Source organism: Cheilinus undulatus, linkage group 22 (genome assembly GCF_018320785.1).
Source record: "Cheilinus undulatus linkage group 22, ASM1832078v1, whole genome shotgun sequence".
Taxonomy (NCBI): Eukaryota; Metazoa; Chordata; class Actinopteri; order Labriformes; family Labridae; genus Cheilinus; species Cheilinus undulatus.
Window position 1 is genome coordinate 12,860,014 of NC_054886.1, and position 14,681 is coordinate 12,874,694.

Here is a 14,681-nt window from a genome sequence, read left to right on the forward strand (position 1 = left end):
AACTGTGGGTTAAAAATACTAGCAGATACAATAATGTTTGCAGTTTGATTTGTTATGTCTTGGCTCCATGTGGCCTGAGTCACAGCTCTAATAATGATGCCAGCTCTATCATGCATACATTGTACAAAATGTGTGTTTTATCCTGATGTCACCAGATGCCACTGATGTCAAAGTGGCTTGTTTGTTTGTTAACTCTATATAATCCATCACAGCTCTACAGCCTCCACAGGACTACTAGTTGTGTGTGTGATTCTGATCGTATTGCTCTTTTAGCTCCAAAAGGAAGCGTCTTCAAATGTATTTAAAAGAAAGCACAGATTAAAATCAAAGTAAGGTTGATATACTACCAGAATTTTAAACTTGGTTATAATGGTAAAAACATAACATTATCAAATAAATCAAGAAGAAAAGCCTCGCACACTATAGATCTCTTTTTTTGTTCGTTTGTTTTTTTAAGCTCTGAGATCCCACAGATTGATGCCGTACCTTGGCATATGTTGGTAGGGGTAGGAGATTTCATGCCCTATTCATTGAGAATTTTTGATCTGATTATAATAATACTGTTTTTTCTTTATTATGTTTATTCTTCTTCTCTCCTGGCTTCCTCCCATCTCTTCATTGTCTTGCTTTCATGAACAAACACACACCTTCACCTCTCCTCTCAGCGGTTTATCTAGTCGTAATCTAATACTTAGCTTTGTTTTGATGTATTTTTGCTTTTTTCCATTATCATTTGCTTTGAAGACACTCAAATAACATAAGTCCTGAGTAGTTTTATTTGATATTCTGTTATAATAACAGCTGATCTACATATGTGGAGGCATAATGAAGAGTCACTGCTCTCTCACTTACCAGTCAGAATCAAGAAGGGCTGGGACTTCTAACATTGGCCGAAGAGAAAGCGATCTGACTTTTATCTTTAGTTTCAGGTTGTTTTTGGCTGCTACCTGTCAGGACAGGATTCCTTTACATTGTCTTCATGTTTTCTGTGTGACCATTCCTTGAAATTCAGAAACATTAAGCACATGGCTATTTTAAAACAATATTACAGATTCTACAGGGAAAAGCAGCATTCATTTTTTGTAACACAACAACGATGCTGCTGTGCAGCGCTCTGAACACGAGGATATTGGTGCTACCAGTGCTACAAAAGCTGGTTGTGGACACAGACCCTTAATATAAGACCTCCCGGCTTGGGCGGTACATTTACAGTGGTTATATATCAGCGGGCTTCTCTCGTAAAGATGCACTATATTATCAGCATGATATCAGCGGATATTAGCTTAAAAAATTACATATTGGTAACATTTCTGCTTGTAAACATTCTGAAGGGTGAGAAGTCCTTTAGTTTTAACACAGCTGGTCTTCTAAGTCACATTAGAGTCATCATCCCAATGAAGGACTAATGATGGAGTATGAAGCAGCTAGCATTAGCACCAAGCGGGAGGCCAATGCTGGCAGAGTGCCGATTCAGCTGGCATTTGAAAACTGCGGGAAGTTATCAGAGGACCAAACCCCAAAGCTGTTAATTAAGAGTCAACAGATATTGGTTTTTCAGGGCTAATACTTGCACTGATTATTAGTAGTGCATGTGACAGATAACCAATATTTAGAGCAATATGCATTTGTTATGACAAAATGTACTTCATGTGGCACAAGTATTTTGCGAAAATGCCATTGTCATCATTGGTAATTTTGTCAAATAAAATCCAGATTACAATATGGTTACAGAGGAATGAAAAATCCTGTTAACTGCCAATTATATGCACTATGTAGGAAACAACAGCATATAACAGTGTAAAGCTAAATGAGTTGAAGCATCGTAGCCTAGAAGAGCGTGTGCTAGAATAATGACAGTCATATCGATGACTTGAGGACTCATCCCTCATATGTACAGGACAAAATCAGCATGGAGATAAATAATCCTACTTATTCTTATTCTATGGGGGGACGCTATATATTTAACACAGTGGAGCTTCATGACTCTTCAGAGTAAACAAACAGCTGTACAGCTCACATAAAAAAAGTAAGAAATAAAGCCTTTCCCTCTTCATCATGAAATGCATAAACCACAAATCCCTCACACTGCCTTCCTCCTCTTTTGTACCCCCCCTCCTTCCTAAACGCCCCCCACATTCACACAGGGGGCCCCTTGCTTTTCATAACAAAAGCCCTGTCCAACCCGAGCGTGCAGCCCACTACTGCGTATACCAGAGTGTGGAAGATCTGTGGCTCTGAGTGGGAAGCCCTCTGAGCACCCCAGCGTGTCAGGTGTCACTGACATCTGTGCGTGTGTTCATCAGGTCATGATGGTTTAATGTCTCAGTGTGTGATGCATCATTGTGCATGCTTCTTTCCCCAAATATTAAAAGAATTTTTGACAAAAATCCTGGTTTTGCAGAGAAGTAAATGTGTGCTCGTGTGCGGGCGGAGGAGACGGGAGGTTTTAGCAGAGTTGACAGATGTAATTGGAGCGCGGACCTTGCAACATTTTTGACATGAGAGGAATCTTTGCTGGTGATCTCAGCTCTGTTATTTCAGCTCTTCTTTTTTCACTCTTCTTCTGCCTTCTCTTCTGTCTTTCTCTCTCTCTCTCCTCACTGTCCCTCTGAGCCGGTCATTAACGGTTCATCCCCCTCCTCCCTCTCCCCGTCTCAAATGGACCCAGCTGGGGGAGAGAGAGAAGAGCGTAGCTTTTTTGGCTAACAGATTGTGCAACGCTTTCCAGAGGTCACTGCGAGTGCACTGTATGTGTGTCTCTGTATGTTCTCATTTCATACATCACACTTTAGTTTGTATCTGCAGAGACACGCACGCGATCCCTTGAATAGAGTTTACACGCACGCTGTAGCACGTCACCTCATTAATGATTCTCCTCTCTCTTTCTCTGTCCTGCAGAGAAGCGATGAGGAATTACCTGAAGGAGCGAGGTGACCAAACTGTCATGATCCTGCACGCAAAAGTTGCACAGAAATCCTACGGCAATGAGAAAAGGTGAGTGAAATGACGACAGGCCTCGTCAGTAACTGTTTCATTAGTGGTTTTACAAAACACATATTCAGGTGTTACAACCCCCCTTCTTCCCCTAAAACCATCCTGTGATGCTGTACTCATGTCTGAGTATAAGATAACAGAAGAATACTTTAAGTGTCTCTGTGTTCACGTCTGTTAATAAAGCTGTACTTTACAGTTTCATTTCACTCCTGATGAGGTGTGTCAAGCTGCTGCTGCTAATACTTTTTTCCTAATGTGGGTGTTCACAACAAAAGCACTCATTGTTGGGGAATTTGTCAGGAATAGTATGTTAATCATTGCTTAATTTAGCTATAGCAGAGATGCCAGTGAGTGTATAGGCAACCGTCTATCTAGCTGCTTCTCTAACACTGTTTAGAGCCACAGCCCACTTCTTTGATCGTCATTAACTTAAAACACACCTTTAGGCAGTTGTTTAAGCACATCTAGGATGAATCACTGCCAGGCTGGGCTCAGTTAAACTGAGTTGATCCGTTGCAGCTCACAGCTTGTGTTAAAGCCTCAGACAGGCAGACAGAGACACTGTGCAAAGTGAGTGCACACGCTAGATGTTGTTGTTATACACATTTAACCTAGAGAGGAGAGAACACCTCTGCAGACACTTCATCAATCCAGTGACATAGTGCTTACCATACTGCTCATTTCTACTTCACAGCACAGCAATGACAGAGCAAAGATGATTGGTTAATCCTTACCTGTTACCTATTGGCTGCTTCTTCAAAAAATCCAAGAGCAGAAATACATTTTGAGCACATAGACAAAGTTTCGCACATGCAGAAAATGTTTTTGGATGCGGCCACAGACAGTTTTGAATGTGGGCAGAGAAGTTTTAAGCAAGGTTGTGAAGCTTTGAGCACATCAGAGGATGTTCTGGGCACAAAAAAAAAAATTGACATGGGCAGAGAAAGTTTTGAGTGCATGTGGAGAGGGTTTTAACCACGGCGCCAAGAAAGTTTTGAGCTGGGGCAGAGAGAGCTTTGAGTACAGGCAGAAAAAGTTTTGAGTACGAGCAGATAAAAGTTTTGAGCACGGGCAGAGGAAGTTGTGTGTGACTAGAGAAAGTTTTGAGCGCAGGCAGAGAAAAACCAAAGTGAGGCCGTTTCACGGTCAAGCAAAAGCAACCTTAAATTGAAGAGTGGTTTGAGCAAAAGCGCAGGAATTTTCAGTGAGCAACTAAAGATTTGAGAGCGAGCAGACATTTTGAGCATAGAAGTACAAGGAGGCAGTTTTGAGCACAAATGCAAGTTGTAATGGAAAGAGTGAAGAAAAAGCAGAGCCCAAAATCAATAGCTCATGATCTCAAAATGTTAAAATGCGCTCTTGAATTTTGCAACAATAATGACTCCATAGATTTTCTCTGCTTTGCAAGCGGATTGCTGCAGACATAGTGTATGGACTTGGGTTAAAGAGTGCATTCACACCAGGATCATTTGGAGAGGTTGTTCCAAAACAAGCGGGTGTTCCCTCCTTGGCCTGGTTTGTTTTTGATATATGTGAACATGACAGTATAACTCATAATTACAGAGCCAAGATCCCTTGTGAGAAGTGGTCTCTCCTGGCTTTTAATTTAACCTTGAAGTGCGTCGTTTGCAGTGAGAATGGTTGTCTCACCACACTCCAGTAGTGAGTAGTGTCAATAGCAGGGGTTTACATGGTTATACGAATGCAAGGTGATTTCAGTTACAACTAAGTATAAAGATCCTTTACAATGCAACACAGTCTTTGCAATACTTTCAAGTCCAAAAAGCAGTAGAGACCTTTATTCCCATTGATTACTGATTATGTATAAAAGAGTCATTAATATCATGCAGACACAAATCTGGCCCTGTTTGTAAAACCATGTCCATGTCTCACCCTATTTTCTGAGGGTTTTTTAAAATAAGCTGAGGGTTGCAGGCCCTAGGAGTGAATGAATAAAACACTCCAGCTCACTTCTGTGCAGCATCTTGACCCCTCTGACCTTCTGTATCACACAAGGTCAGAGGAGGAAGTGAGCTCTGACCTCCTGCCTGAGGTCACATTCAGGTGATAGAGCCTGTCACAACCTCTACTTCTACTTTTTTTTTTCTTCTTCTGCTCTGTTGAACTCATCTTCTCTTCCTCGAATCCTTCCTGTCACTCTGCTCTCACCTTTCTACCTTTCACTCTCTCACTGTTTATGGCTTTCTCCTTCCCCTTTCCCTCCTCCCCTCTCTTCTCCTCTTTCTCATTATGCAACTCTGCTCGGCTCTCCATCCTCCAACTGTTTTCTCAACTCCCAGAATCCTCAGAGAGTTGGAGAGAAAGAAGAGGTTGAGTCTGAGATGAATTCCTCTGATAAACTTATCAAATATACAGACTCAAGAGTTTCATGATACCTTGACCTGTAAAACCAGGCATGCTCACAATGTTTGCGTCAGTCTCGCACCCCCGATCGCTTCTGTCTGCATCGTCACAAAAAGAAAGTGGGCGCATGGAGAATGTAAATGTGCCCCCTTCCTCCTCCTTCTTTCATGCCGCCTCTTGTCTGTCTGCGCTTTTTATAGGAGGTGAAAGTAGACAAACACCCACAGAGACAGACAGCGGTGTTGCGAAAGAGGTCGCTTTCCAGTTCCACACTGACGCACTAGAGTTTATCTGAAGTGATTCAGAGATGAGTCTGTTTGAAGAGGCTAAAGTTGTCATTTTTCTTAAAGGAGGTTTTTTCTTGACATTTTAAGTATAACAAAGGAAAAGAGAAGGAAAGTCTGAAGTCTTAAATGGGGGGGAAAGTATTTTTTTGTTTGAATTTGTGCTTATTTGAACAGATCACTTTCACGCTGTACGGTTCATGTTAACATCTGATAAATGAGGCCTGACAGTCTGAGGAAAGAGTGTTTAGTTGTGTATAAACTCTGATGTTGATAGAAAGTGTCCCTGCTGTCTTTGTTTATATCAGTACAGGCCTGCCCTCTACTGGTGGAAACAAGGCAGTGCACTTATATTTGATATCTAGAAGTGTCTGCACAGGTTTAATGCTTTTTAAAATTATACTCTCTAAAAATTTAGATTATAAATTGGAGATTATGGTCTGGAGTTTGAGATTTGAAGCTTTTTTTTTCTTGTTCTCTTTGAAAACCAAGCAGAAGTTAAAGGTGCAGTGTGTAAAATTGGGACTATCAACATCTAACAGTCAATTCTGGAGTGTGATGATCATTTCTCTGGTGATAACTGTGGGAACCAGTGAAGTTTAAAAATCAATACATGCTTAACTGTTATTTGGTTCCTTCTATGGTGCCATAGAAACAGGCAAAATGCAAAAATCCAAGATGGCAGCATCCTTGGAGGGGACCCTCCCTATGTATGAATAAAAGGCTTATTCTGAGTTAATTTAAAACATAAATTTAAAAAATGTGTTATCAGATGTCAACACTAATTTAGATCAATCTATTTATAAATGTTGTGTTTCATTTTAAACAAGCTTGTTTTGCTAAATGCTACTAGGCTAAATATTACACACTGCACCTTTAATCTTTAAGCCATTTAACTCAAGCTTTATTTTAAGGCTTTAGAGATTCCCTTAAAACAGTGTTACTCAACCCTGCTCAACCAAAGAGCCAAACTGTTAAAAAAAATCTATGCAAGAGCTGCAATCTGAGTGGTGAAAAGGGGCAATAAATAAAAGGTAGAGGTGGCAAAAATGGGTGAGATGTGACGAAAACATTAGTAACAGGTGGCAAATTGGTCAAAAAGCAGCAAATATGTAGAATGAATGAGTGAAAAGTGACTAAAATTGGCAAAAAGCAGCAAAAAGGTGGCATAAATAGGCAAAGGGCAGCTTGTATTGGCAAAAAAGTGGTAAAAAGGGGAAAAAATAGCAAAAAGTAGAATATACGTGGCAAAAATGGGAAAAAAGTAGCAGAAATTGATTAAAAGTGTCAAAAAATGGACAAAAGGGGCAAAAATTGCAAATGAGGGCAATGGAAATACATGGACAAAGAATAAAATTAAAGTCTACTGTATAAGTGTAGGAAACAAACTGATTAATGTGACTTTCAGTGGATCATTTCTGAAATTTCCATTTTTAAGGTTTTCTGGCAGAGTGATATTTCAAATCATCACAAAAGAGCTGCTTGTGGCTCTAGAGCCGTGGGTTGAGTAACACCACCTTAAAGTCATCTGACTTTCTTTTAAAGTGGCAAATCAATCACTTTCTACATTTATGTATGTCTTTGATTTGTAAATCTCTTTACTCTTCTAGCAAATGACTAAGATAAATTAGAAAAATAGCTGCCAAAGTTATGCAGCTGTTTTAGGCATAAGGTAGCAGCCCTCAAGGAGAGGTTGGACCTCATTTGAAAAATACACTGTAATAGGCTGCAAAGTCATCTAATGCAACAGTGTATTCAAAAATCGTAAGATTTTGGGTTAACTCCTAACCTTTTTTTCCATTTGATAGACTGATGACCATATCTGCAAGCTTAAATGTGGGTTAAATTAAATTATATCAATGTAACATTTAATATTAGTCATTTTTTCTCAGTGTATTTTGACAGGTAGACGTTTTCTTTGTTAACCTCATAGTGGATTTTTAGTTGGGTGACCACTGGTCTACAGGCATAATGGCTGTTCTTGGGTGTAAATTAGATAGCTGTAGAAACTGATATAATAAATCAAAACTACTCTTTGGCATCCAAAAATGTGCATTTTGTCACCCACATCTCTCTCATTGGCCAAACTAGTGCAAATATGACCTTCCTCTTTCCATCTCCTCCTGTGCCTGCTCTATTTTTCTTCTTTGCAATAGTTGCAATCAACTGCTGCTCAAGTTATCAGCTCCAAATCCAACACGATATGATCTGTTTCAGTTACCATGCTTTCCTGTGCATAAACAAGCAGGAAATGTTGCAGAAGGTTCAAGAACTGCATAAAAATCACACTGCTGAATAGCACTGGGACAGAGTGTTTCAGAGCAATGCAGAGACTCGCAACGTGGATTCAACACAGAAGTTTAAATCATGTGCCATCAGGTGGGCAGGGGCTTTACCATGCATTGGGGATTGAGAAGTGTTATTTTGTTCTGAATTCTGAGGTTTATGTGAAGCCAGTGAAATGTAAGGGATGGGTGTGATGTGTTAGTCCTTCTGCACCCTCATCAGGATCTTGGCAGCGTTGTTTTTTTAACATCTTGGAGCTTTGACAGGACTGCTGATGTGGATTGAATTGCAGTTACGCAGCTTGGAGAAGACAAAAACACACATGAATACTTGTGTATCTAGGAGACTGAGTAATGGTGGAGTTATACAGTGTTGTAATGGTGATTGGTGTGACTGCAGAGGATGTTTGGGTTCCTCTGATAAACGTATTTCATGTCAAATGAGGGTCAAATTTAACTCCCAGGTTGGTGAATGATGAAGAGAGTGGGATGTTGAAGTCAGAGGGAGACAAACCGATATTGTGGGATGAACTGCAATAGCTTCAGTTTTAGAGCTGTTAAGTGGCAGGAAGTTGTGATTCATCCACTCCTTTGTCTTCTTCAGACAGGTGGTGAGTGGGGATGATGGTGTGACTGCAGAGGAAGTGGGGTCAGGTTTGAAGAAGACTTGGGTGTCATCAGCATTGCAATGAAATAACACTTCTTGCTTGCTGATGACGTGGCATGCAGGGAGAGAGGGTGAAGAGTATCGGGCCGAGGACTGATCCTTGTGGAGCCCCACAGGTGATGAGGGGTGTCTGTGAATTTGCATCCCCCAAAGCAAAAAACACTCTGAGCCTCCAGAGAGACTGGAACCATTTCAGGACACAGCCAGACTCTAATAATGTAGGCGATGTAAGAGGATGTTGTGTCAAATACAGCAGTCATGATGAGGAGGATGAGAAGAGATGGAGAGCTGTCGTCGTCAGCATTGCTGTTTCCAAGGCTGTTTCTGGGCTGTGAACAGAGCAGAAACCGAACTGAAATTTCTCATGAATGCAGTTGTTTTAGTTGGTCCTGAAGCTGGATGGCAACTACCCCACTTTTCCCGAAACCTCTGAGGCTTTTTGGAAAGTTCCCCTTTAAGACTATGATCCTTCTATTAGAGCCAACAGCCACAGACCTCTAGAAGTCACCAAACTTTCTCTTAGAGAAACAAACTACGTAATGCTACTTTGAATTTTCTCTTAAAGCAACATCTTTTCTCTCTTATCGCAAAGAATGTTCTTTTCACCTCTAAATGTCTTAAAGTCAGAGAATTTTCCCTTAATGCCATTCAGCTTTTTCTTACAGCCATTTTATTTCTCTTCCAACAACCATTGTCCTCTAAAGCAACAAAATGTTCTCTCTGAGTCAACATTTTTCTTTTGAGGCACCATCTTTTCTCAAAGCCCTGAAACTTTATCCTGAAGCCACCAGACTTTAAAGTAACCCAGTGTTTTCTTAAAGCCAGATAATTTTTTATCAAAAATCCACACTTTCTCTTGAAGTCACGAACCTTTTAATTCAGATATTAAACTTTGTCTTTAGGAAAATAGTTGTCTCTGAAGCAAACCAAACTTTGTTGAAGCTGCCTAACCTTCTGTTGAAGCCACTGAAACTTCAACTGCAAGGCCACCAAACTTTCTGTTAAACTTACTAAGCTTTCTCTTGTTCACCTAGTTCTTACTAAGGTTATCAAATTTTCCCCTAAAGTCATTGAACATTCTTTTCATCACCAAACTTTCTCTTAAAGCCACCAAACTTTCTCTTGGTCACTCATTTGTTCCCTTGATTGGTTGAACTTTCTCTTAGGGTGTATTCACACCTGTGGCTTGTTTGCTTTGTTCCGATTCAGGGGCAAAAACGATACATTGGTTTCAGTTGTCACTTGGTTCGTTTGTGTGCACACGGCAAAAGTCTCTTGCAGTCCAAAGTTGTAAACAAATGCCACGTGCGATCCAATACGTCTCTCATTGGTCAGAAATCTTACCCGGAAGGCGGGGGAGTTTCCTTATCTTTATTCATTCATTCAGGTTCTTAACTGCTTTTCACAGGGAAAAACAACAGCCATGGAGCATCAGCAGCATGTGTGGCTAGTTTTTTTTGTAGCGTTCATCTGGCTAATGTACTAGTGTTTGCTAAATCAACAAAACATGCATTTTTTCGACAGTCAAGACTGCATCTGGAAAATAATGTGCTGATGCGCTTGTTATAACGAAGACGTGTCGCCTCACGGAGCCCGCAACTCATTTCGTTCAGATAGATCTGTTGTTCTTCTGCCTTCTCTTCTTCTTCTGCTGTTGCTGATTCGTCTACTCCTTCTTCTTCTATTGTTTTAACTGAACGGTTGGCAACCGGGCGCATCACTGCCCCCACGACTACAGTGTGTACTACAGTTATGAGTCAGTTGTGCTGGTTTCTGAGGTGATTGTGTTCTCACTGCAAAGGAACCGCTACAGGGCTCGAATGGAAGCAAGCTGAGACCACCCTATTTTGGCGATCTCTACCCGCTTGTTTTGTCCCACATCTAAGTGTGATTGCTGTGTTCACATATGTCCAAACGAACTGGACTTTGGTCCAAAATCACTGTTAATGCCACATAATACTCTCATACCACCAATCTTTCTCTCAAAGCCACCAAACTTTCGTTCAAAGCCACCAAACTTTCTCTCAAAGCCACCAAACTTTTGTTCAAAGCCACCAAACTTTCTCTCAAAGCCACCAAACTTTCATTCAAAGCCACCAAACTTTCTCTCAAAGCCACCAAACTTTCTCTCAAAGCCACCAAACTTTCGTTCACAGCCACCAAACTTTCTCTTAAAGCCACCAAGCTTTCTCTCAAAGCCACCAAACTTTCTCTCAAAGCCACCAAATTGTCTCTTAGAGCCACCAAACTTTTGTCTTAAACCCACCAAGCTTTCTGTGGTCTCTCAGTTTTCTCTCAAAGTCATCAAACTTTCTCTTAAGTTGCTGAATGTTCTTTTTTGCCACTAAACTTTCCCTAGCAAACAGACTTCCTCTAATCCTCATCACCTTTGTCCTCTTATTACCAATCTTTTTTCAGGCCATTGTACACTTTTTGAGCCAGAAAACTTTAAATCAATGCCACTGAACACTTTAAATGCCTCAAAATGTTGTTCTTAAACAATGAGCTTCATTTTAAAGCCATGGCTCTGAATTTAAGACACTAAACACATTTTCAAGGTCAGCGCACTCTATACAGTTTTCTGCTGTACTTAAAGATCAGCAGGTGTGAATGTTAGCCACAAGAGCTGTTTAGGTATCTATCAGGTGTAGGTGGTTTAACTACAGAAACTCAGATTTATGTGGAATCAGGGATCTTTGACACTAAATTTTGATTAATAAGACTTAAAAGATTTAAGACTTCATTTGTCACTTGAACTGTGTTTGACTAACTTTGTGTATTTTAAAAAGTATTAAATTTGTATCCTATGAGATCGCTATTGAAGATTGCTGCTTCATTGTCTTGTATTTGTCTCCCTGTGCAGATTTTTCTGCCCTCCCCCCTGTGTTTACCTGATGGGCAGCGGCTGGAAGAAAAAGAAGGAGCAGATGGAGCGAGACGGCTGCTCTGAGCAGGAGTCGCAGCCCTGCGCCTTCATCGGCATCGGAAACAGTGACCAAGAAATGCAGCAGCTTAACTTAGAGGGAAAGGTACGACAACCCCACCAAGCCCTTTAACCCTTTGACACACCGTTCTGTTAACCTGCTACTCACCTCTACAGTTAAAAACTGGAAATCACTTATTCATTTAAAGTGCAGGTTTTTGATGGAAACAGTTTATAAATCTGTAAGAGTTAAAAAGATGTTCAGCCTCTTTTTAAAAATGTTTTTCCTGATTTTTCCTCTTCCTTCCTGCCTTCCAGAATTATTGCACAGCCAAAACCTTGTACATATCCGACTCTGACAAGAGAAAGCACTTCATGCTGTCCGTCAAGATGTTCTACGGCAACAGCGCTGACATCGGCGTCTTCCTCAGCAAGAGGATCAAAGTCATCTCCAAGCCTTCCAAAAAGAAGCAGTCCCTCAAAAACGCAGACTGTAAGTCTGTGCTCAAACACATTTGGGGCCAGTTTGGGTGAAATATCACTTTCATCAACTCCACGTTAAGAATATGATTGCTGATGTTGTTTTTCAGGTTTATTTTTGGAGTTTTATGGGTTTTTGTATATTATTGTCTTTATTTTTTAAATCTGGCAGTTATATCTGTAAAATAGATAATTTCCCTCAGTTTAACTCTATTTTAAAAGGTTCTGTTGAAGTGTTATGAGTGCTCTCAATGCTTTCAGCCACTAGAGGGCGTTGTGGCTTAACTTTAGTGCCCAGTAACAAACCCCTGACACATGTAGCACAGCAGCAAGACCTGCAAGCCTTGTATAAAGTTTGGATCTCTGTGTAACCTGTCTTTGTCTACAGTGTGCATCGCGTCAGGGACCAAGGTGGCGCTCTTCAACCGGCTTCGGTCCCAAACGGTCAGCACTCGTTACCTCCACGTGGAGGGTGGCAACTTTCATGCCAGCTCCCAGCAGTGGGGCGCCTTCTACATCCATCTGTGTAAGAATGTTAACATGTAAAATACTTCAAAAAGCAGATAATAAAACAGCTTGTTTTTGTTGTGTGTTATGATTTGAGCTCATGCTCTTTTAACGAAATTATACACCTGACTCATCACACACAAGAGAAGTGATCGACCTACTGAGAATAGGGCTGTGTTTGAAGAAAGTGTTCCTGACTTTGCTTTCTTCTGTGTTTTTGTGTCTTATTCAGTGGATGATGAGGAGTCAGAGGGAGAAGAGTTCACTGTGAGAGATGGTTACATCCACTACGGTCAGACGGTCAAGCTGGTGTGCTCGGTCACCGGCATGGCGCTGCCCAGACTGGTAAAGAAACACACCATATGAAATCACAAACTTATAAGAACTGGGGGGATAAAACAGAAGATTGAAGACATACTTCCCCTTTTCACTATTTATGCTAAACTTCCTAGCTTTTAGCTCAGTATTTCCTTTCTTCTCAAAATAAACAACTTTCACTTTTTCTGTTCCTCCTTTATTTATTAATCTATCTCTGTCTGCTTTCAGATCATCCGTAAAGTGGACAAACAAACGGCGCTGCTGGACGCCGACGACCCTGTCTCCCAGCTCCACAAGTGTGCCTTCTACCTGAAGGACACAGAACGCATGTACCTGTGCCTTTCCCAAGAAAGGATCATCCAGTTTCAAGTGAGCAAAATGCTTCTTTGTTCATATCAATGTATTCAGCTCTAAGGCCTTTTATCCTTTGGATCTAATTAATTTAAGATCAATCCTGCATCTTTTCCTGGTCTTTTTATCCTGTTACAGATTGTTTTAATCAATTTTTCTTATCAAAGAAAGTTATTAAGCCAGAAAATGGACTTTGATTTCTGTCTTGAGAGGATTCATCAATATAATGTGTAATCCTCAGCTGCTTTCTTCTTCTTTTTTCCCGTTCTTCTAGGCCACTCCATGCCCAAAGGAACCAAACAAGGAGATGATCAACGATGGCGCCTCCTGGACAATCATCAGCACAGACAAGGCGGAATACACTTTCTACGAGGGCATGGGCCCCGTCCACTCGCCTGTCACCCCTGTGCCTGTGGTAGAGAGCTTACAGGTAGACAATGGAGCAGTTTTATTTCCCTCCCCGACTAGACGTAACATTTTCAGTGTTGGAGTTATTTAATGTACTCCTCTATCCATAGCTGAACGGCGGTGGAGACGTCGCCATGCTGGAGCTTACAGGACAGAACTTCACTCCAAATCTGCGGGTCTGGTTCGGAGACGTAGAGGCAGAGACTATGTACAGGTGGGCCTTTTTTTTTTTTTTTTACTCCCTACATCACTCCCATACACACTGGAATTTACAAGGGAACATGAAGGCCTCTTTCCATTTCTTAGCCCAAATGAGATCTATGATCTGCTCCAGACTGGCCTGATTTCATGCTTTATTAGCATACAAATAGACCATTTTCAACTCATTTATTCTGGAGGGCACAGTCACAAGAAATGGGGGTTTTGAAGCTTAATGAATACATTGGAAGTCTGAATAAGTTTGAATTATGAAAAGCTTTCAGGCTTAAACTGCAGAGCCTAATATGAGGAATAGAGTCACGTCTTCACTCTAGTGTCTTGACCAATAGTAATCCGTACTTTTCTGAATCTTCTGCACTGCTTATTTGGCAAAGAGCTTACGTACTACTAGATTTTTTCTTTCCCTCTGTCAGTTTTAGTTTTATGGAGTGATTAGATTTAACGTGTTTATCAGAACCACCCACCAAGCTTTGAGGCAGTCAGACCTCCCTGTCTGTACGACTGCAGACCTCTGACTTGTTTTAAAGCAAGCTTTTCTGTGTTTTATAAAAGGGTGACAGAACGGTAATCTCTGTGTACAGATTCTACATAGAGATCTGTATTACAAGGGTTGTGGTTTTCAGCATGTGTAGTCTTCAGGTTTGTTATACATTTATCGTCCCAGCTGTGTGGACCAATCAACAGGATTTAGTGTAAACAGATAAGATGTTCTGTGTAAACAGGTGGAACATGTCTGCACTTATAAACCAGCTCCTATCTGTGGTGTTCGTATGATGATTTCTTCTCCTCTATAAACAAATATCAGCATCTGTAATCATCTTAATAATGTGGCGGTGTTACAGTGTATGTCACCTTGATTTTGTTCCCTAACGTGTTGTTAA

The 14,681-nt window shown here is 40.8% G+C and overlaps 1 protein-coding gene across 1 annotated transcript in view; it reads left to right on the forward strand.

The window, feature by feature from the left end:
• The window catches only part of rbpjb (recombination signal binding protein for immunoglobulin kappa J region b), an 80,324-nt gene that overhangs the window by 61,480 nt on the left and 4,163 nt on the right, over positions 1-14,681 (forward strand). The window contains exons 3-10 of the mRNA XM_041779336.1: positions 2,899-2,994; positions 11,458-11,623; positions 11,836-12,010; positions 12,386-12,523; positions 12,737-12,849; positions 13,051-13,191; positions 13,448-13,603; positions 13,692-13,795. Coding sequence (XP_041635270.1) covers positions 2,899-2,994; positions 11,458-11,623; positions 11,836-12,010; positions 12,386-12,523; positions 12,737-12,849; positions 13,051-13,191; positions 13,448-13,603; positions 13,692-13,795 — 1,089 coding nt within the window. The remainder of the gene's footprint in view (positions 1-2,898; positions 2,995-11,457; positions 11,624-11,835; positions 12,011-12,385; positions 12,524-12,736; positions 12,850-13,050; positions 13,192-13,447; positions 13,604-13,691; positions 13,796-14,681) is intronic.